The 22,373-nt window shown below is 54.5% G+C and overlaps 6 protein-coding genes across 6 annotated transcripts; 1 reads left to right on the forward strand and 5 right to left on the reverse strand.

Annotated features, from left to right (window-relative positions):
• Window positions 1-145: 145 nt before the first annotated feature.
• On the reverse strand, window positions 146-658 carry CCMA1212_008890 (uncharacterized protein; the record flags this gene model as incomplete). The annotated part of the gene is made up of 1 exon (XM_073705997.1): window positions 146-658. One exon carries the CDS (start codon window positions 656-658, stop codon window positions 146-148), a length of 513 nt encoding a protein of 170 aa, XP_073555437.1.
• A 2,024-nt stretch (window positions 659-2,682) lies between these two features.
• CCMA1212_008891 (uncharacterized protein) lies at window positions 2,683-4,349 on the forward strand (the record flags this gene model as incomplete). The annotated part of the gene is made up of 2 exons (XM_073705998.1): window positions 2,683-2,936; window positions 2,987-4,349. The coding sequence occupies 2 exons, from the start codon at window positions 2,683-2,685 to the stop codon at window positions 4,347-4,349; spliced, it is 1,617 nt and encodes a 538-aa protein (XP_073555436.1).
• Window positions 4,350-4,591: 242 nt separating this feature from the next.
• Window positions 4,592-5,774, reverse strand: CCMA1212_008892 (Putative NADPH-dependent methylglyoxal reductase GRP2; the record flags this gene model as incomplete). The annotated part of the gene is made up of 3 exons (XM_073705999.1): window positions 4,592-5,571; window positions 5,676-5,696; window positions 5,753-5,774. The coding sequence occupies 3 exons, from the start codon at window positions 5,772-5,774 to the stop codon at window positions 4,592-4,594; spliced, it is 1,023 nt and encodes a 340-aa protein (XP_073555435.1).
• Window positions 5,775-6,929: 1,155 nt separating this feature from the next.
• CCMA1212_008893 (Mitochondrial inner membrane i-AAA protease supercomplex subunit YME1) lies at window positions 6,930-9,603 on the reverse strand (the record flags this gene model as incomplete). Its single annotated transcript, XM_073706000.1, has 4 exons — window positions 6,930-7,358; window positions 7,418-9,265; window positions 9,329-9,481; window positions 9,577-9,603. 4 exons carry the CDS (start codon window positions 9,601-9,603, stop codon window positions 6,930-6,932), a joined length of 2,457 nt encoding a protein of 818 aa, XP_073555434.1.
• A 908-nt stretch (window positions 9,604-10,511) lies between these two features.
• On the reverse strand, window positions 10,512-11,785 carry CCMA1212_008894 (Zinc finger protein ZIC 4; the record flags this gene model as incomplete). Its single annotated transcript, XM_073706001.1, has 4 exons — window positions 10,512-11,247; window positions 11,304-11,383; window positions 11,449-11,640; window positions 11,705-11,785. The coding sequence occupies 4 exons, from the start codon at window positions 11,783-11,785 to the stop codon at window positions 10,512-10,514; spliced, it is 1,089 nt and encodes a 362-aa protein (XP_073555433.1).
• Window positions 11,786-16,155: 4,370 nt separating this feature from the next.
• CCMA1212_008895 (uncharacterized protein) lies at window positions 16,156-16,747 on the reverse strand (the record flags this gene model as incomplete). The annotated part of the gene is made up of 4 exons (XM_073706002.1): window positions 16,156-16,159; window positions 16,402-16,496; window positions 16,528-16,622; window positions 16,681-16,747. Coding segments are annotated over 4 exons (261 nt in total), but the record flags the coding sequence as incomplete, so codon positions are not given.
• Between the last annotated feature and the right edge of the window lie 5,626 nt (window positions 16,748-22,373).

A 22,373-nucleotide genomic window follows, 5' to 3' on the forward strand; every position in this document is an offset into this window, starting at 1 on the left:
ACGATTTCTTACTCCAAACTACTCGCACGCCAGCCATTCGAAGCAAGCGACCTCTCCCCCCTATTCCGATCCGTCCAGCGCCTCTTTCTTTGCTCTACCTCCATACCCTTTTTGCACCCTTTGATTCCAGGACAGAAGACAATTGTCACACCGCTGAAGGGGACTGACTGTGGTTGTGCGCCCTGGGTGGCGGCTTTGTGCATGAGAAGGGGCTTGCAGCTCGCGTAAGCCAAGCTTTTGTATACGGGCGCCTCGCATTGTTTGGATTGAGCCACTGCATTGAAAGAGCATGGGGGACGGCCAGAGGGCTTCGCGTCCTTTGCAGGGCTGGGATATGCCTTGGCCTCAATGGCCGGAGAGGAAGGCTGAGGAGACCAGAGCCAGAGTGAGATGCAGAGGGGAAAGACAGAGACTGAAACCCGAGAGACGGACCGTGAGGGCGACAGAGGCACAAACACAGAGGAAGAGAGGACGCGAGTCCCGGGAGAGGCAGAGGCACAGAGCAAAGGGACCAGGCTCGTCTTCCGAGGCAACAGACGTCATTGCTTCCTCCTGGTGCCTCTGGTCTTCCGCCAGGGTTACCTCGCAGACCGCCGAGGCGTTGATCAGCTGCGGTCTCCAAAGACCCGACTCCCCAGACCTCAATCGCGAGCGGCATGAATACGAACAAAAGCTGTCTCTGCTCTGACTGGCGGCTCTCCGGCCACCTGTTTGCAGCATCATGCACGCTTCGGCCTCTCCACGACGCGATTCAGCCGCTCGGGCTGCAGCACCCCTGCACGGCAACATTCTGCTCTGCGTCTCTTTTCCCCTGATGCAATCTCGATGGTGCCGAGCAGCCCGGAGCGCGCCACTGCTACTGCAAGGGACAAGAAGGACCTTTTCCGTGGCTCCTGCTGTCCGGGTTCGGGGTTCCACGGTGCCTCGCTGGTGAGCGTATCGAGGCTCTCTTTGTGCTCTGGCGGTGGATGGGTAATACTGGATTTTTCATTCCTCTGCCATCACCCATGGTACCACTGCTTGGCTTTTTCTCTTCCAAGTGTTTTCTTCTACGAACCGGGAGGGCACGCTTCCCGATACGCTGCGAATTGCAGTCTCATAAAGGGCTGCCACCCTCTGCAGGCTTCTCGGGAGCTGCGAGAAAGGAAAACGCCGCGTGGGCGTGTCTTGTGCTTGTTTGCCAGGTCTCGTCTATCCCCGAGATTGTTGGACTAGTGCCGGCTTATCGCAAACAATGATGCCACATGGACTTGGGACAGGACAGATGGCTTGCTGGCATTGTGTAACCCCTAGACGGCCAACTGCGGCCTTCTCTCTCGCTTCCATTTCCCCGAGTCCAAGTGGAAAGCAGCACCATAGTATGCTGTTAAATTGTCACTCTAGACAACTCCCAAGGTCAGTGTGCCCCTGGTGACTCGCATATCGTCTCATCGTCGAATGTTACCTGCACCAACCGTTCCAGAGGAGAAGCAGCTTGGTCCTCGATTTTGCACCAACTACTTCCCCATTCTCATATTTACGAGTAAGTAGAGGCCATTGGCTGCTGTGAGAAATCCCCCTCGGCTTGGCGTTACCGGCCGTCAAGCAACACCAGCTCCAGCTGCAGAATACACTCCGATTCAACTGAAGGCGTGTCGTACAGGCTTGCTACCAGGCTATTGGGCAGAATACTAAATGCTGCATTCAGCCCTCGAAGCACGCTAGAGCGGCCAGCTTCCAAGGAATCGGAGACGCCCACTTTGACGTGGAGTCGAATGGCTGGTGTGTTTGCCGTTGGAGATTGCCACCCCGAATCGACGTCGAACGAGCAATCAGGACAACAGGGGTCCGACGGCCACCAGACGCGTTTGTCCCTGGAGATCTACGACTCGCGCTATGCTAATTGAATCTTTCCACGAGGGGGCCATGATCCGACAAGGGGGGAGCCCAGGGAAGCCACCGGGAAGCAATCATCCGCAGCGGCACTTGGGAGGGTTCCACGATGCACACAGATGGGATGGAAGCGAGCTGCTGCTGAATAGCCTACAGCTCGACCGGGTTGTTGTGCCCCGGACATGGCACATCCATCAGAGGCTCTCGCATGGCTTCCATCCCATGAGCGCCCTCTTCGTATCCGGACGGCCCCGTGGATGGAGGCTATTGGGCGTTTGATAGGGCGCAACTCAAAGTACTTCGAGACCTCTTGAGAGACTTGACGAGAGCCTGAGGGCCATACGAGGCTGTTCTCGTCGGGAGCGGTATGCTGCAGAACCGTGTGAGACCCACCTGCGTATGGCCATGGCCCCGTCCGTTGCTCGTTCTCTTTCGAGGCTGAGATGCTCCATGCTCCCTGCCAAAAGGGACATGGACCGCCCTCACACATGTGTCTCCTCCCAGTACCGAGAGGTCGTCATCCACGGGGTATATAGTATACGCTCAAGTCCCCCGACAGGTGAACCTTGATGATACCCCTTGCCCTCCATGCTCTCCAGTATCCTTGACTTTGCGGCGGTTTGCACCGGCATCATTGTTGTTGCTCATGTAGCATATACGCTCGCTCTTTACATGACTACAGGCAGCCTCTTTCACTGAAAGACTTTCAACGATCATTGCCATTTCCTTGACGACTTCACGGCTTGTTTTGCTGAATCTGTTTCTTCGTCTGAGACCTAGACTCACATAATTGATACCATACCAATCGCCATGGAAGATAACCACGGCATCGACGGCTCTCTTTACTGCTCTAGAAGTAATGCTCAGCATGTTCAAACCTGTACTCCAGACTGCCGGGCACAGTTCTTGACATCACTGGCGCCCAAGGTAGATGGATACGGGACATTATGCCAGGCTTTTTCGAACAGCTTCAAGGATGGGGGACAAGGCCTCGCTGTGCTTTACTGTTGTGGCTCACAGTTGTGTGAGATGGACGTCATGGGGTCCGCTGATCTTGACTGTGCGTCAGCCTTTGCAAGATCAATGGTGTATATATAGCTAAGTGTTCTTCTAGTGAGCATCAGCAGGGTCCTCAGATCCTGTCAGAGGTATGGTACACTCTCCACTCACACATGCTGAACACACTTGTTGATACTGATCTTGGCAGTGATGGCTACGATTCTGTAACCGATCCAGCATCCCTAAATCAGGCACATGTTCTCTCAAAGAGCAGACATGGAAAAGAACATGCTCGTCAGGAGAACGCTACACCCACCGCCGCTCTCCCAACAGCCACTCCATCGGGCTTCCTGATAGAGGGTTTCCACACCATCACGTCCAAGATACACCCGCCTCCTGCGTCCGAGATTGCTCATGGCTCGACTGCCTCAGAATCTCACGTCCTTCACTTGGCCACAACGACGGAGACATCAAAGCCTCTTCACGAGAGAGCCCGAGACACAAGCAAAGTGCCGTCCGGCACAAAAGTCACCATCGGCGTATCCGTCATGGTCGGGATCCTGGCCGTCGTCGCCCTCATCGCATGGCACATAAGAATACGAATGAGGCTCCGCAACAAGAAGCGCATCAGCCGCCCCGTCAAGCCCAGCAGCCTCCCTCCCACGCCGCTCATCTCGCCATCGAGCTCCTACGCCGGACCGCCAAACGCCCCCCTGACGCCACCCGCACGGCTGCAGGAACGCCGCTTCCTGCTGACCAGAGCCCTGAGCCTTCGCCGGAACAACTACCGCCGTCGACATGGCGATGAGGAGGAACCGGAAGAATGGTCTGCGGTGCCGCTGGCCCCCATGCCGCCGCTCACTCCGCCGTCTGCCTCCAGACCCGCCAAGAGGCCTCTGGAAGAGGACGAGCCGGGCGGCATCACGGCGACGACGACGATTTCTATGACGACTACGGCTCCGCCACGGCCACCCCGAAGCGACATCCCGCCGGCAGGCAGCCTCACGAGCGTATTCAGCAGGGCCAGCACCCTGAGGGCGACAACGTCGAACGCATCTTCAGACTCGACGCAGATCAAGTCCAGCGGCGTCACTGCTGTGGAGCTTCCCAGGCAGCCGGCCCGAGTGTACGAGACGCCGCCTTCGATTCGAGGCCTTGCTAGTCCCGGGCCTCCTCCGAACAGGGCGCTTCCGAGTCTCCCCGCGGACGGCCGGAGGAGTCCCCTGAGATCGCCGCTGGCATCGCCCACGAGGCCGACGCGGCGAGCATCACCTAACTCAGGGACTGCGCCGCCGCGGTCGACTTTGGGGGTGAATGAAGGAAACGGAGGGTCTCGCCGGAAATCGAGGGAGGAGAGTGGTGGTGGTGCCGGAAGGACGTCGGGGGAGACGGGCTTGTCGTCTCTGAGGAGGGTGATGCATGTGAGGAGTCCTTTGTTGAATGAGGTTTGCTTGAATAGCGCTACAAAGACGGAGTGATTCGTGAGATGGGGGGGGGGGGGGGGGGGNGGGGCATTGAGGCGGCTGGCAGTACAAGATCTATGTGCCGGCTACATGAGGTGGAAGGGAGGGACAAGGAAAGTCAGCGGGTTTTCATCATATATCGAACGGCTCCAAGGTTCATAGATCTAACGCTTCTACCTATTTCCTTTCCCTTTGTCATTCTAATGGAATCTACTTTGCTTCATCACGCTCTCCAACCGCCTTCATCCCATCCTCATCTAAATTCCATAAGCCTTCAACGACTTGACCGTATCAACAACACTCTTCTCAATCGGAATCCACTCAATCCCCAGCAACTTATACGTCTTCTGATTATCATACTTGAAAGTCGCATTCTCATCCGCCGGCTCCCCGCCAGGAACCTCCGGCCCGGGCAACCGGTCCTCATACTCTGGGAAATTCTCCCTCACGATCCTCGCCACCTCGCGATTCGACGTCCTCCCCGCCACGGTAAACAGGCGCTGTCCTCCAGCTTCGGGAATCTCAAAAGCCTTGATGTGCGCGGCCGCCGCATCACGAACGTCGATCCACAGACCGACGGGCCCTGTATCGGCAATGCGGTTCTTCCATTCGCCCTTGAGGAGGGCGACGATGCGCTCGTTGGACGTGTTGATGGCGTCGAGGGAGGCCAGGCTCTGCGCTACAGGGCCGAATACCACGGGAGGGTTCACGGTGACGAGGTCAAAGGAGGGTTTCTTCTGGGCGACAAAGTCCCACGCGAGGCGCTCTGCCGCAGTCTTGCTCACGCGGTACGCGGTAGGCGGAGACCGTCCGACGTCATCCACGCCATCCGGGTTCCAGGACTCTTCCGTAAAGGTAGTCTTTGGATCATGAAGCCTCTCCTCCGAAAGGATCGCTGCAAAAGAAGACGTGATGACAACCCTCTTCACGGACGGCGCATCGCGATGAATGGCCTCGAGGATCCCGCGGGTCCCGTTGAGCGCCGGCTCGATGAGTTCCTTTTGCGCGTCTGTCCAGCGGTAGTGGAAGGGGCTGGCGGTGTGCAGGACGATTTCGAGGCCTGAGGCGTGTTCTGCTACGACGGCGTCGAAGGCGTGCGGGAGGGCAATGTCGGGGACGATGGCGACGGTCAGGTCGGATGAGGGGTGGGCGGCGCGGAGCCTTTGGGCTTTTTCCTCGGTGCGGACGGTGGTGACGACGGTGTGGTTCTTTGAGAGGAGTTGTTCGAGGATGTGGCCTGGGTGTCGTTATATGTGTTAGTTGTTTTGGTGTGTTTGCGTGTTGAACATGTATGATTGTCTCGTGGTGTTTCTGTGATGGACTGTGGCGGAACAGACATACCGGCAATGAAGCCCGAGCCACCTATTCAACTCGTTAGAAAACTCCAATTCATACCAAGAGATGGCGAAGCAGCTCACCTGTGAGAAGAACCTTGGTCATCCTGAATATGTCTCCTCGGGAACGTATAAAACCAACAATGTATGTCCGCACAAAGCGAGCTTCAACAACAAACGAACAAGGCACAATCTCTCGATAAATCACACCCTTTCAGGAGAAAGAAAAAAAAAGTATAAGAAAAGAGAAAGAAAGAGGAGAAACAGCTGAATCAAATAGCCGAAGGAAAAGAACAATAACAGCTCCTCCTCCTCCTTCCTCGCTCTTCCCGCGCAAACAAACAGCCCCCCATCCTGACGTCAAATCACGTCTTCGATCTTCTCTCCCCCTCCCCCGCCTTGCCCCTCGTTCATCGGCTTCTTCCCCCCCGCCATGGGTCAAAGCGGGTCTGGAAAGTGGTGATGAAAGCCCCCGAATCTTGGCTCCATGGGGGTTAACGAGGGAGGGAAGGGAACCAGATAGCACGGAAGGTCACGCCATGGACTGTATCCGACTTCTTGTTTCGGGGATAAGGCGACAGCTGAAACTAGCCTAAACACATCGTTAGCTGGGTGTATAGACTTGGATGGGGGTTATGAAGTCAACTAGATCGACTAGTTCGAGAGACGAGGGGAGGTGGAATATCCACCAATGCGCCTGGCGGAAGACAAAAGGTGCCGTGAGCCTCAATCGCATCGCATCCAAAGTCGTCATCACTTCAACCTCCAAAAGAAGATAGCGGCATGGAGACAGGTGACGTGAAACAGGAAACAGGAACCAGGAAACGGTGGTATTCCGAAATATAGGAAATCCAGCGGCGTTCAATGTACAAGATAGAAAGTTGTAATAAAGTATACAGTAGCATTTCTTCAAGACCCAATTTCTGTCCCAAATGCATCCATCCCAAGCCACACCACGCTGTTCACAAAGGAGACCGTCCCAATGCGCCTTGCCACTTTGACAAAGCTTCCTCCACAGGAGCAACTCAATGCCATCCCGGCCATTTGCGTCGCTTTCCTTTGGCCTGCCCTTTTCGAATGATTTCGAATCACACAAAACATCGCTTCGGCTTGCTCGCTAGCCAACCCCTTGGCCACAGCCAAGGGTTGAGCTCCGTGCACATAAACGAAGGAACATGTTTTCCACCCTCCCAATATCGATATTGTTCACTTCATCGCATATCCATATTGTGTATCACCCTCTTCATCCTCTCAATCTCCCTCATGTAGCAGATGACCTAGCAGAAGCCGGAGGGGCTGGTGACGGCGGGGGATGAGGCTGCGGCACTCCCAGCCCTGGGGGCGGAGGAATGTCGTCTGGGATCGGCAGCGTCAGCGGTCCCTTGGGCACTATTGTCCGACCTGGCAGCTTTTCTCCCCGGATAACCTTTTCGACCTCATCCTTGTCCAGTGTCTCGTACTGCACCAGCGCCTGTGCTAACAGGTCCAGCTCTTTCCGCTTCTCCGTCAACACCTTCCTCACGTCTTCGTACGATTTTCTCAGCGTCTTCTGGACCTCGCCCTCAATCAGGGCCTTGGTCTCAGAACTGAGGTTCTCGTATCTTCTACCGTATTCAACGGGACCCAGAACGCTGGACATGCCAAAGTGGGTGACCATCATGAAGCTTAGATCGGTAGCTCTCTCCAAATCCTACATCCAGACCGTTAGCACTCGTTCATATTCCATGTCGGACCTAAAGATTCACTTACGTTGGAAACACCAGACGTCACTTTGTCGTCACCATATCGCATCTCTTCAGCCATCTTGCCTCCCAGAAGCACGCGAATGTTGGACATGTATTCGGCCGCAGTGTACGAGTACTTGTCCATGGCGGGGAGATGAGCAGTGTGGCCCAGCGACGGGCCCTTGGGAAGAATCGTAACCTTGTACAGCCTGTTGGAGCTTTCCTTTTCGAACAGTTGGACGAGAGCGTGGCCAGCTTCGTGGTATGCCGTCATTTCCTTTTCCTTTTCCGTCACGACCATCGACTTCCTCTCGGCGCCCATGGTGATGCGGTCGAATGCCCAGTCGATATCCTGCTTGGAAACCTCACGAGCCTTTGCTCTGCTAGCGCGCAGTGCTGCGACATTCAGCATGTTCTCGAGGTCGGCACCAGATTGTCCAGGCGAGCGGGCGGCAATGGCTTCAAGGTCGACGTCAGGGGCAAGTCTTATCTTCTTGGCGTGATGTCTCAGAATGGCAATGCGGCCGCGAACGTCCGGCAAGTCCACGTTGATGTGCCGATCGAATCGTCCAGGTCGGGTGAGAGCCTTGTCCAGCAACTTGGGCAAGTTGGTGGCCGCCATGATGATAATCTTGGTATCCGTGTCGAATCCATCGAGTTCCGTCAGAAGCTGATTCAGAGTCTGTTTTGAGTGCGCCTGGTCCCTAGGGTTACGCTTTCCACCAATGGCATCCAGTTCGTCGATGAAGATGATGGCAGGGGACTTGGCCTTTGCCGCCGCAAAGAGCTCGCGGACGCGCTTGGCTCCGACACCAACAAAGATCTCGTCGAATTCACTGCCGGACATGTAGAAGAAGGGAACGCCCGCCTCTCCAGCCACGGCGCGAGCGAGCAGCGTCTTTCCAGTACCAGGGGGGCCAACGAGAAGCACACCCTTTGGCAGCTTCGCTCCAAGATCGGAGAAGCTGTCGGGGTTGCGCAAGAACTCGACTACCTCCTGTAGCTCTTCCTTGGCCTCATCGCATCCGTGGACATCGTCGAATCGGGTTGTTTGCTTCTCAGCCTTTACTTCCGAGTCCGTCTTGGCCCCTGGTCCACGCCTGAACGTGCTGAGCGTCTCGATCAGAATCGTCACGGCGGCAAAACACAGATAGGTGAAGACGATGAAGGTTGCGAAGAACTTAACCCAACGGAAGACGAGAGATCGCGTTGACTCTTGGACGACAACGTGGATTGGCTCGCCCTTGACGCCCATCGATCCGCTAAGGGCCGCGTTGGCAATAGCCTGTTCGTTGCCGGCCCATTGTCCGCGAGCAAATCCAGGGCTAGCCGTGGCCGTGGCCACGGTGCTCGTACCACTATTCAGAGCAGCCAGGGCCTTCTTGTAAGCGTCGTCGGTGGCTGCGTTTGTTGCGAAACGGCCGGTTTGATATCGTTCCACCAGGATGCCAGGCATGTTGGCCCTCAACAGAAGCTGGTAAAAAGCATTTTGAAGGTTTGCGTTTCCGGGGTTCCTGTTTGCCGATTCCTCAACGGAAGCCAGCTGACTGCGAGAAATTCCATTCATTGTTCCAAAGCCTCTGCGCTGCAGACCGAGTGTTCCAGAGAGAATGCGTGTCGTGGACATGGCGCGTAGCGGGGTCGAGACGGCGGGGGTAGATCGCATGAAGAGCTGGACAAGGGGAGACGAGACGGTGTTGACGGGTTGGAAGAAAGGTCTGCGAAGAACCGGATTCGCTGCAGACAAGCCAACCCGGCCCAATCCAGAGACGGAAGCGCGGACATCGGTTGTCGCCAACGCGTTAGAAGTTACGGCCTTTGGTGCGTAAGTTGCTGCCTGCTGGAGGAAATCAGGCAACTGGACTCGCGCCGTCTGCAATATCATCAGAGTTAACGCCGCTGGCATTTGCAAGTCATAGAGAGTTGAGCTTCTCACCTTCTCCGCTGCGTTGGCCGCGGAACCGGACCGCGCAGTCTCGGCTTCAACAGTCGCATCAGTCGGCTGGCGGGGCACAGAGGAGGGTCGCCAGGGTCGCAAGAGGGTGTTCGTGATGGAGGGAAGGGTGTCCGCTGCGGCTGCTGCCATTGACTATGCGTTGTTGGTTCTATGTCAGTATTTCGTCCTCGATTTCCAGGTTCAAAGCCAGCTCGGCCACCATCAAGAGACCCGGCACAGGTACTTACAGGCAGCAGACCACCTTGGAACGCCATCGCCACGGTTGACGTCGCCTTGTATCAAGGCTTAGATCGGATGTCGAATATCAAAATCCGGCGACAATAAGAGTCAACGAGCCAGATTCCAAGATGCAAGGATGCCTCAACGGCCGTTCGATCGTATGACGTGGAGCAGCAGCCTGCCCTGGCAAGACCTGGCGCTATCGAAGGAGCCGGCCAGGCCCAGCAAATGCCGACGGTAAGAGAATCCCTCCTCCTACCGAATCGCCAAGAAGAACTATATAAGCGCGGGCTGAGATAGATTGTCCAGATGCAAGAGAAGGCTTCTACCTCGACGCCCTCATGATGCCGGTTGATGTCGCGAGTAATAGTGAAAGAGATGGGAAGAGAACTTGCCACTCAATCGCGGCCCTCGTTCTACCGGCGACGATCGGTCTACCAGGCTTTTCCGAGCCTTCGCCGTGCGTTAGTCAGCACTCCCATGGCGTATCACGTGAGAGAAACGTGGCGCAAGCTGAGTCTGGGGTTCCGCAGCCACATCCTGAGTGGCTGACTATGACTTGGACTTGAGTACTGCACATTGTCATCGTGCCGACGAATTGACTTGACACTTGACTTACAAACATGTTCATGTTGAATATTTGTTGCTACATTCATCAGCCTGTTAAAAGGCGTATATACAAAGGAAATACAAGTATACACAGGAGATAGATGTACATGATTCGTCCAAGCAATTAAGAAGCCACCTTCCCATAAGACCGCCTCGTTCCGTAGAACTCGTAAAGCCGTGCCGTTCTCGACTAAACTGCCTCCCGCTAATAACAAAGGAAAAAGTTGCCCAACCCCATGAACTCCCTTTTATTTTTGATTCGCCGTTTATTGTATCCCGTTTTATTAGTCAGAGCAGCTGAAGTAGAAATAGTGACAAAAGAAAATTCTTCTGCTCAGATGTTGTACACGCCGTAGGACTCGTATCCATACCACGGCTCAGCCTTCCCCATCGTGACGGGAGGGGAGTCGTAGCGCGCCACTGTTTGGCTTGGGATATGCCCCGGGTTGATGATCATATGTTGCCGTGCTTGAGCCAGCTGTTGAGAGAAGCTCATCATCGGCGTAGCCTGGCCCATAGGTGATGCGTTCTTGAGAGAGTATGCGGCATTGTGCAGGCCCATATACTTGAAGTAGCTCTTTTGTGGCATGGAGCCGTGGCTGGAAGTCGGAGTCAGGCTGGTCGGGCTGCTGCCCGGGCTATTGCTGAGGCCTAGAGCTGGATACGACGGATCGATTGGGGAATGTCCCATTGAGCCGGGATACGGGCTATCGAGGTCCATTGTCTCCAGATGGGCATTGCCCTGGCCAATGGCATAGAGAGGCAAGCTGTTGAATCGGTGCATCGAGGTCATTTCATGCAAGTCATCAGAACCAGCTTGGGGCGAGTGGAACGGCTCATCGATGTAGCAGATTTGCACCTGGCCGTCAAGATCGGAAGCAGATGAAGTGTGTTGGAACATGCTACCCTGCAGTCCCATGCTAAGCAGAGGCTGAGGTGTAGTTGGTTGAGCCGGCATGGAGGACGACCGGCTGGATTCAGAATCGGAGACACAATCGATCATTCCGCCAAAGATATCCCGCTGGTGAGAATGCTGCTTCTGCTTGACGGCAAGCTTGTTGCGGCAAAAGCTGGTAAGTGTCAGTGACACCTGCATTGTACTTGAAGGAAGGACTCAAAGGCATACCTCTTGGGGCAATCGATGTGTGCGCATCTGCGACTACGGCTCCCTGTGTGAACATGACGGTGCCTGGCAAGGCTCGACGACTAAATTTTCTGTGAGCTTTCTGTTTATCGTGGAAAGGCGAGGGGATGCTTTGCCGTCGACTTACATCTGAGAATCGTTTGATGCAGCCAGGGAATTTACACTTGTGCGGCTTCTCGCCAGTGTGTGTCCGCATGTGGACGGCGAGAGCACTCCGCTGGATAAATCTCTTTTCGCAGCCAGGGGCTGTACACGGGTGTGGTCGCTCATTTGTGTGGATCTTGTAGTGCCTTGTGAGGTCTGATCTTCGTTTGAAGTCCTGCCATTGTGTCAGTGGGTCTGCGTTGTAACAGTCTGTAATCAGACAACAAATTGTGCCATACCTTCTTGCATCCCTCCCAATCGCAGGCAAACGGCCTGAAATCAGGCCCGTCTGTGAATCCCTTGAACGTCATTTGCGACATTGCGACTGATTAGGGAAGACCCTGGTATTATGATTAAGTTATTAAAAGACGATGTGGTTGACGGTTTGTCGTATGGTAGGCTCTTGCGAGAGACTATCGTTGTAGTGGCGAGTATTTGAGGTAGTAGGTGGTTAGATGGATGTGATGTGCCTTGGACCAATTGATATGGATGGCTGAGGTTGGTTCGGGATGAAACTTGGATCGGGTGAGTGATCCAAGGGAGGCGTATATATATATGTATGTGTGGATGTGAAGGGATGCAAACAACATAGGTAGGTATATATATTGCTGTGGGGTGCTCTTATTCTCGCAGGAGTCAAAGGCACGGCTTGAGCAGATGTAGAGCGAAGGATGCAAGATATCGGTAGTTTTCACACCGGTCCAATTGCGGATCCTTAGAATGTAACGGCGAGTGGAAATTTGGGGTCCAGATCCTAGCCGGTTGGTACCACGGGATGAGAGAAGGACTCCGGAACGACGCTATACGATGATGAGCGTAAAAGTAGATCCGGAGACGTTGTGTAACATGTGCTGATGATGAGATGTATCAGGGTGGGAGCAGTTCTTATTAAAGTCGGCCCTGGGGGTGTGTTCAGACGGGGAAGGAATCCGGTAGCACAAGCGACAATCAGGTCTCTGAGGTGTGAAGCGCAGCGTCGCTGAATCGGTTGATGAGATGAATAAGATCGAGCCAAGGTAGGACAACATGAAAGGAGTGTCGGTAGGATTGGTCCCAGCTTTTCAAAGGCTGAGGGAACGGATGGGATAATTGCTGCCTATCCGTTGCGATGTTCCCGTGTTGCATAAATGGCAGGTAAACTTGTCGGTGCTCGGTAAGGGCCGTGATCCTGTCTGGAGAGTGAGAAAGTGATGCCATATGTATATATATCTTTTCCCAGCAACGCAGGACCTGTGAGAGAAACCGATTCGAGTTAGCTATACAGCGACCAACGCACGAGGCCGGCAAGCATGCGAAGACGCTGCTGGAGCAGCGGTAGTCGCCACTGCTCTGTGTCGGGCTAAGCAGAGTTGGTATCCTCGGCTGTAATCGTGTGTACATTGGCAGGTCTAGATGGAGCAATTAGTGTTGAACAGGGGTCGAGTACATGCGAGACGAGCAGACCGACCCATGTCCTGTCTGAGAAGCGTCTCAATTAACCATATGGGATGAGCTTGACCGGACCGTCTGGGAACGGACGGCATGAACCAAGCTGGTCGTCTTCAGACACACAACGGCCAGAGGCTCTCGCTCAATCGAGCTTAGAGGCACGCCTGTATGTCAGGGCAAGCACCCGGATGGAGACGAGCCTGAGCGTCTTGCAGCCGTTTCATCATGAGGCACGGGGAATACGCAGGGCCAGAGGGAGGGCAGCCAAGCTCAGAATGCAGCTCACCTGACTATTCCCAAGGTGCTCCATATTGCAGCGAAGACAAAGAGAGAAAGTGTGCCATGCAGGTAGAGCGAACGATGTGGGTTTTGGCCTGAGCATTACACGCAGTACAGACCGGGACAAGGGGTGAGTTGATGGGGTTGCTGCGCGGCTACCTTGCTTCTGTCAACCTAGTCGACCTGCGTTGGCCAAGATGGAGGAGGATTCACCTACCGAGTCATGGAAACTCCTCTCTCTCTCTCTTTTTCCTTGACCTCTTCTTTCCCCTCAATGTTTGCTGCGCGGTAATATTAGTTACCTGACATGTGTTGCATTGCATATTGGTAGGCTTGCAAGTGGGCTAATTCTCCAAGGGCCAAGGGGGCTCAGCCGCGAGGATCGCCAGAGCTTGGGCCATAACAAGAGACGAAAAATCTTGGAGGGCGAGCGAAGAGAAGACGACAGGATGTAACAGCGAGTGTGGAGACGGCTGTGAAGCAAGAAATGCATCGATGGCGGGCTGTGCTGACACCGTATGACATGCAGGTACATGCTACAACCGCAAAGGTATGCTCTCCTTCGCAATAGACGGAGGTGCCGTCTTGTATAGGTGTCGTACAAGCACGAGGAGATGAGCGAGGAAAGTGGTTCCGCTTGGGATTTTGTCACGTTCCGACATTCCTCCAGGTGTCGTCTGCACCGGCAATTGGTGGTCCATAGAAGAGCTGGTGGCCACGCTGCTTTTCGTACGTGGACGAGAGCCCTAGAAGGCTTCGCGAAGAAAGGACATCCACTCTTCAGCCCTTCAATCATGGGCGACGGCCGTCTGTGCTGGAAGCTGTGATCGTACGGTGGTCCTGGGCTTCTGCGGGAAGCGGTTCTGGAAGACGATGGAGGCGCCTGGTGTGCTGATCGGCGCCTCTCATTGGCGTATTCGGGAAGTAGGAAAAGAGGAGGGGAAACGGCTCGACAGGGGGGGATGAAGCTGTCGTGGGGGTGGGGTGAAACACGCCGTAGCTGCATAGGCTGTGTAGATGCATAGATCTGTGTACCTATCTATGCACGTAGACGCCGCACATGCAGCTAAGCACCTGCAGAGGAATTACGCTTGATCTGCCGCTAAGCTTTAGGCCAGGGCCAGGTGCAACGCCTCCCCACTCGGGAGTGGCCGACCGAGGCTCAACAGGGGGTTCGCTATAAGTTGAGTCCAGATGATGCGATGCAGCGCACTGTCGGCATCCCGTCTGGTCCCCAAGGAGATGCCGCGTGCAGCCAGCTGGAGGGTGGCAGTATTTGGAGATGGTATTTACGACAAATTCGAGCGGTTGCTGGTGTTAATTAACACAGCAAAAGCCAAGGCATGCCAGATGTACGACAAATTAGTGATCTGAGGCTGCTTGGACTTGAGACGACCAATATCAGATATCGGATGTTGCAGATACGGGCAAATCTCGCGATGGCATGCAGAGTCCAGCACATCAGGCGCTCAAATACATCCATTCTCTTAGAAAACAGTACGCTGCTATCCCAGGGTTACAGTGGAAGTAATGGTAGCAGTCGTGCTGCTGCTGCTCGGAACCGAGTAGGTTGTAGTATTGGCAGTATAATAAAGTAAGAACCACAATACATGCGCAGCAATTAGATCATCGCGCATACATCCGCTACCTTCAGGTTGCCGTCACTCCTTGCATACAGGCCAATGTCGTTGTGCTAACCTTGATCACGGCAATTCATCTGAAGGCCAGGGCTCCGGAGTTTCAGAATTCTCGTACTGGAAAGGAAACCATCTGCTAGTACGACTGATGTTTTGCGTTGGATTCATAATTGCAGTTGCCTTGCTTCAATAGCTTGTCCATCGGTGCATCATCTATTATTAGATAGCACCGCGAATTGGGCAACGCATAAGCCCTTGCCCTCTTCTTCCAATCCTTGCCTCTGGTGTAGATGCCGTCGTGACACTTGATCTCGCTTGCTTTACCATCCGGGTACTTGATGGACCTCATTCTGTCTTCATGCTGCGCCTGTTCCGTTTCGCCCTCGATGAATCCTACTGCCTCACACTGACATCCTGGTATTTCCCGCCCGAGTTTCGATGCCGCAGATGAAACACAGAGCTCAGGAAGGCCTGTGACTGCGGATATGCCGCGTCGATACTCCCCAATGCCCCATTCGCACTACCACCTCATGTAGGTACACGTGGGAATCGCTGTTATAGTTGTATCCAAGGTAACCTGGGAAGTAGAAGAGGTCAAGATGCTGCTCCACCTCGGCTGCCGTGCACAATGGGGGATCGCCAGACAGCATGATCCATGGGTCTTGCGCCCTCTAGAAGCCATGGGGATCCCTGCCACGAGACTGCTACGTAGCCAATGCAGTCTCGGGGTCAGAACTCCTCGGCCATCGGGACAGGCTATACAGGACGCCCGTCTTCTTGTCAACAGTCCCCGTAAACGGACCAGGGAAAGAGTCGATGGTACACGATATGGCGTGAGCGAGCCTGGGTTGCACTCTTGGCGACTGCGATCATTGAGCCATCATCCGAATGCGGCACACCACCTTCTTCTCATCGTAGCGATTCATTGACACGGCCAAGCTGGGCGACAGAGCATCAGAGGTTGCTCAAAGGCGGTAGCAATGGGTTATCTGCCACGTATTGGGCAATTTAATCGAGCATCATGTGAAGATTCTTTGGACATGGAGCCTCTGCCCAGTCTAGGTTGGGCTATAATACTTGACGGCTTGGAGTAGTTCGAAACTACTCCGGTTCATGTTAGCTAGAAGTAGGTATCAACAGGCATTGCACTGTCCACGTCCAGTGCCAGAGAGGTACGGCCTTAGCAGAGCGGCCACAAGGTACCTGACCATGCGTGTACCATCAAGGCAGTACCTCCTGTAGTACCTTAGCCCGTAACATCCAATTGCCGTTGGATCTGATCTCACCGACCTGAGGCAGGTTGCCCTTATCGCACATGACCGAAGGTCCCTGGCCCTCCGTTACCATCACCTGAGTTTCGCCTCAAGCAGCTGCCAGGTCTAGCTAGCACCTGCATCCTGCATGAACCTCGACAACGGCTCGGGACAACGCCATCATCAACGGCAGCGCCCTGCGAACCAATGAACAGCGACCCTTGCAGCGACTGGCGGACATGGGCATCAAGTGAATGACAGCCATCACTCGCGTGGCTGGCCAGTGCAGATGCTAGGCCGACCAGGACAGGGCGGTAATCGCATGGTATTCCTCCGTACGGGCAAGGACAGGACACCCCTCGACTCGACCAGGTCTCTATTACTGGGCATTGCTGCGAAGAATTCCTGATGCCTGTCGACGCCTGCGAGACGAGCTCGGGGCAGCTGGCACCTTGCAAAGATCGCGGCAAGCCGTACGCTCAGATTGCGATAGAATCGCGGAGAGCCAGGCCAGGTTGGCTCAGTGTCGACCACGGCCTCTACTGCTGCCGATGTTGCTGATGCTGCTGCAAGGTCAGCGACCTGAGCAAGGCCCCAAACAGGATTGGAGCATCCCACTTGGAACCCTGAGATCCTGGCGACTGGTCGCTTGGACGGCTGGATTCTCGAAGCTGCTGAGTCGGCATGTTGCTTAAGCAGCAGCTCTACGTCTCACTCCCAGCTACAACTTGCGCTCAATCACCGTTACACGGATACAACCCTCGTGAGGCAAATATCCCCATAGCTTCAGGTATGGGAGGCTGGGCCACCTCTCGGCCTGCATGACAAAGGTGGGGGCAGGTCCGAGATCCATGTCAATAATTGCCATGATATTGCATTAGCATTTGGCATTTCGCAAGGGTTCAATATCCAACCAACATCCCATTCGACAAGCTCCGACCAGGGAACAATTCCCGGGGTAGAAAGCCATTCTTGGCCTTACAGGGCCGGTAGCGATATACGCCTCGTCCACTTCAAGACAAGCTACAAAGGCAAAGCGGGAATAATCACTCTCCAAGCGAGCGGACCCTCAGCAATACTCCCCTTGGCTCACAGATAGGGCTAAGCAGACGCATTGGGATGTCATGTGCTGACTGGCCCCCTCTACGCATACACTTACTTACAGTAATGACTTTCCTCGCCAGCTCTTGCACGACGTTCCGGGAATCCGGCACAATCCACCTCCCGAGATGAGTCTGTTCACCTGCGAAATCCTCAAGGTTCTCTTGGTCGAGGGTGATTGCGGGCGGTCATAAGTCTCCAGTTGCGACGTCATCCGTGCTGGAGGGAACGACAAAGGAAGAAGAGACATCGTTGTTTCAGATGGCTCCTACAGATCACCTGTCTGCATGCGAGGCATGCCATTACTCGCCAAACTGCTCCCACGGCGACATTTGGCATACCGAAACGCCCTGATGATGGCCGACCCTGCGTTGGGCTGATACTGCGACAGAATTCATCAGTGTGTGATAGTGAACGCTCCGCAGTCTTGCTGACGATCAGCAACGGACATGAGCATACATCACCGGTCCGAAGCCTCTTGTTGCCCACGTGGGAGGATCTCAGTGCCAGCGAGATCGATCCCCAGAATCACTAGCAAGCGTTTCAGAAGCGCTAAGGCGACGACTCGAACCCGTTACAGCTGCCGTGACAAATGGTGGTCAGCATCAACTATCACTGCGACCACGGCCCACGCCATCGCGCCTGATGCTACCCTGCGAGACTTGCCGCGCAAATGCCAGGACAGAGGGCAGCAGCAGGCCCAGACGACGGCCCGCATGCGCAGGATGACGGCTAGCCTACTTGGACAAAGTGCTGCTATTGCCGTTCGACATGCCCTTTTGAGACGCACAGGGTTGCTCAGAACGGTTACTGAAGGAACGGCGGTCGTGTTTGCAAGAACGAGCTCTTCCCTGTCCTCTCTGCTGCTGTCTACGCCGTCGCCGTGGTTTTACCTCTGAGCCTGGGGGTTACGGACGCTGAATCCAGTCCTACGTGCGCCGTGTGCGTCTCACTCACTTCAGAGTATCCGTTGCAACTACATGTACGGAGTACGGGCACGGAGTTAGGTGTCAGAGGTCAATCAGAAACCAACCGAGAAGTGTGTATGCTTTGATCTTGGATGGCTGACAGAATGTCTCCGAACGACGACGCCGAGAGTCTATGTAAGTCCAAGTGTTTTTCTGTCGATTTTCCACATAGACTTTTTCTCCGATGCTGACCTGGACGCAGATAAATTAGCCATGCCATTGTTGCGTTTATCTGGTCAACGCAATGGCCCTGTTGTCGAAATGAACACAGAGTCGTGATGAGAAGACGACTCTGATGCCGAGCCAGCACCGGGCGCATGTATGAGCCTCGCTCGGAGACAAGGCGGCAACGTTCTTTCCGTGCTGCCGTATAATATTATGCTGCCTAGGAAGAAGAGCTCACAAGCTTGCTTAATGGACGATTTTGCCTGGAGATGGAGGAATGGAGCACTTTGCTCTATCCCACCGGCTATTAGAACTCATAAGCACCAATGCAACCTTTGATGACCGCGGTTCACACGCCGAGTTCTTCTCGAAAGACAAAAAAGCCTACCTTCTAGGGTAGTAGCTACGACATTGGTTATATTGCGATGGCAAGGTGCTGGGAGAACCCACGGGATCGTTTGGCTGCAACATCGTTCTAGAATGCAAATCCGTCGAAAGAGCAGATTGTCGAAGATTATCTGCATCTGAAACACGCATCGAGCTTTTGGAGCCGAAACTGCCAGCATCAACCGGGTGTGTCGGTATGGGTGTGCCTCGATATGGCCTGTGCTACCCCAGAAATGTCAAGCCATACGACGGGCTAGCTGCTCGTGGCTTGTTGGAGCATGCGCGAAAGCACATGATGAGATGTGAGATACGACATTGCCGTTTACGAATCGATGCAGCAGCAGCTTTTCCACCCTCTCTGTACTATCCGCGCACAGTCAGCGTAGATGATGGGAAGATATCAATAAAGTTGGCAGAGCTGCCAAAATGGGAAACGGGGCGTTCGAGTTCCGAGAGACAATAACAGAGAGGATATGAGGAGAGGGGAAAGCGCGCGGTTACCGTCCAGACGACGTTCCTGAGACACTCGCGGCGAGGCCGAGGGTCGTCAAACCGGCCGGCACTGGGTAGCACTACCCTCTCATAAGCAGTCAAATTGGTTAAGCATATCAAGTGGCCAGCAGCCGGGTGCTTACTATCCGAACCGAAGTATTCAGAAGCCAGAAGGCAGAGTCTGTCTTCAAACACCAAGATTTAGCTTCTCTGTTTCGCTTCGTTTTGCTGCCGGAGTGGCGAAAGAGCTGCCATTGAACTGAGGGGCATCCCACAACGGCGAATCATCAGTGAAACAGAAACCTCGTCTTGACGGCATAGGGCAATTGAAGCATGTCCAACTTCGGAAAGAATCGACCTATTCGAGTCAACCTCCTTTGCGATGCCGCAGAGGAGCTGCAGGATCCTCGGGCTGCTTCCCAAGCGTCAAAATGGCAAACGAAACGAGCCGGTACCTTGCATGGCGAGGGTTGACGCTTCAGTCCTCAGGCATCCAAGGCGGTGTCGTCTTCGCCTCGGAGGAATTGTTCTTCCACAACACAAACACCTCCACGGGCTACCTAGTACCCAAAATAACTTCGCTCTGGCATCGGTAAACAAGCAACCGGTTTCACTCGGCTGCAAGGGGGCGCTACAGCGGGCGCCGTTCTCTAGCCCAGTTCGTCGGAGAATAAACAGACATCGTACGAGGATGCAGTCAAGGAAGGTCCAAGGAACATTCAAGGAACACTCGAGGAATATTCAAGGAGTGTCCAAGGATTGGGCGTGATGCAGCTAGCGGCTGATGGTTGGTGGTTGGCGGATGATGATGGTTGCACGGCTGTTATCCGCCTTCCTATTTCTCTCGGTGAGAATGGCTGGTTCTTCCTCGCAGACTCCCCTGCTACCCGATTTCACTAAACGAAGACTGATGTGGCATGCTCTAGGAGTTTGGTAGGACTTGGTGTGCTGGTCAAAAGCCGTCCTTGGTGCAGAGATCCATGCAATAGTGCAGTGCAAAGGCTTTCTACATGGATGCCTGGATGTTTCTCTTCATTTTCCCACTTTCGTGCGGATATGGCTGCGCCTCACTTTGCGCAGAGACGGTCGAGACCTCCAGCTGCTTCGTCTGCACGTTTCGCCTGCAGGATCACAGCACAGTTTGCATAGTATCACTCCCGGGAGCCCGGTACGTGTTTGCCTCAGCCAAAGCTGAGAGACATTGTCCAATTACCTTACTCAAACGTACACACTCGCAGCAGTAGCCACTGGTGAGGCCAGCCTGCGTGGATCGATGAATTCACAGTATCCGAAGTCTTGGAAAATATGGTATGGAGATGGAAGTCCTCGCATCTGCCTATCAAGGATAAGAAATCGAACCCCAGAACGCCAAGGCATGGCGCTGACCCTGCCCAGCGAGCTGCAAGGGGGGTAATCAGCTAGACAATCAACCAAGGTTGCTGATTTGATGACGGGATTTGTCGAGATAGTATCATGCTTGTACAGCAGGAGCATAACGGGCTGGCGGGCGATCTTGATCTACTCCGCACTTTGTGCTACGGTTGTGGACGATGATGGGCAATGGCCGCGCTTGAAAGGGAGGGTCGCTGCTCCTGATTCGCCACAATACAAACCAATCGACACTACACCTACACGCACAGAGGCTCATTGATGGGATTCAAAAAGACGAAGCGATGTCCACTCTTTGGCACCTGCTAATGGAACGCTCTCGGGTGGACATACCTCCGGCTGAGCGCCAGAATAGGTGCCCATACCTGGCGCACACGGACACCTGTGTATCAGATATGCAGGTGTATGCGACTGTTGTATGGTGAGGCGTCTGGCTAATGCATCATATTTGTCACTGTTTCCATGTCTATTTGTTTCGGCCAAGATTGCCGTTGTTTCTCGAGAAGAGTGCAGCCTACTGACTCTCGCAGAAAAGACAAGAAACTGCACGTGAACGGCCAGTCCTGATCCATTGGCCGACATGGGCAGAGCGATTCAAACAGCAAGAAATGCCGAAGTCCGAATTGCGAAGCAAGCAGAAGGAAACAAGCATCAAGAACGCGGTTATGAGAGCGTTTGCACAGGTAGGCGAGGCCAGGGATGCTTGAACGATGATGGTTTCGCCCCCACTGCGATCGGAGATTTCCCGCCAGCCCGTTGGACTAAGCTTTAGATCCGGCCACTCTTTCTTCTTTGCCTGGAGCCTGCATAACAATGACATACGAGTGCGGTGGCTGAGGCTGTGCGGCAACAGATGCCGGCCAACAGGTGAAGCCAACTCCGCTGTCACGCCTTCGCCCAAAGATGGCGATGCCTGCTTGAGAGGACGACAGTCTGGCTACGGGCGCAGAGCCAACACATGTTGGCAGCCAAAGGAAGCATCAAGCGCCATCCTCAGGACACGGCCCATAGCGTTTGTTTGCTCAGCGTTGCACCGGTCCGTCAAAGACAGGGTTCAGGGGTCCATAAGGCACATCGTGGGAACGCGCCAGTATGGAATGATGCTAATAGCAGCACTCTCCTACAGGGCAGGCGCATTCGCTCGCGCTCGCAAGACAAGGGAGAGGTTTGGCTAGACTGGTCCTACAACTACTACACTGGCTTTGCGCTACTATCCCATTTGCCGACCCTGGGCGAGATTCCCTGGAAAAGAGGGCGCAGGCACTCGGGTTGAGGGGGTGGGTGAGAGAGGCTGAGACGGGAGCAAGCGGACCGCTGGCAGGGGAAGTTGTCCGGTGCAGGATTCCACACCACGGCCTACGCACATCACAACGCGAAAACGAGTTGTGATGACACCTCTTTTCGCTCCGATGAGCTCACGCAAATCCCATTGAGGAAGGCCGCCCCTCACATACATTTTCCAAGAATAGGCACGGGGATATGCAGAGAAGCAGAAGCGCGGGGTCGTCAGAGGTTCTTTGCATTTTCCTTCTGCATGCGCACTGCACTCATTCCATGCATATCATATTACATGCCTTATCGAAGAGAAAAGGGAAGTGGGCGAGGTTCCATTGCGTACTGTCTGGCTGACTGCCTTGGATCCGAGTGGTTGCCCGCCTTGGGTTCTGGAACATTGACTTGCCTTTGCTGACCTAGCTGGCGTATTCCCCCAGCTTATCATTCATTATAGTCGATTCCTTTCAGGACCGAGAACGGGGAAGTTGGCGGGTGAGTTGGGGAGGAGAAGGAAGAGGGAAGCAAGCAAGCACA

This window comes from Trichoderma ghanense (assembly GCF_004382785.1).
Source record: "Trichoderma ghanense strain CCMA-1212 chromosome Unknown scaffold_14, whole genome shotgun sequence".
In the NCBI taxonomy this organism is placed as follows: domain Eukaryota; kingdom Fungi; phylum Ascomycota; class Sordariomycetes; order Hypocreales; family Hypocreaceae; genus Trichoderma; species Trichoderma ghanense.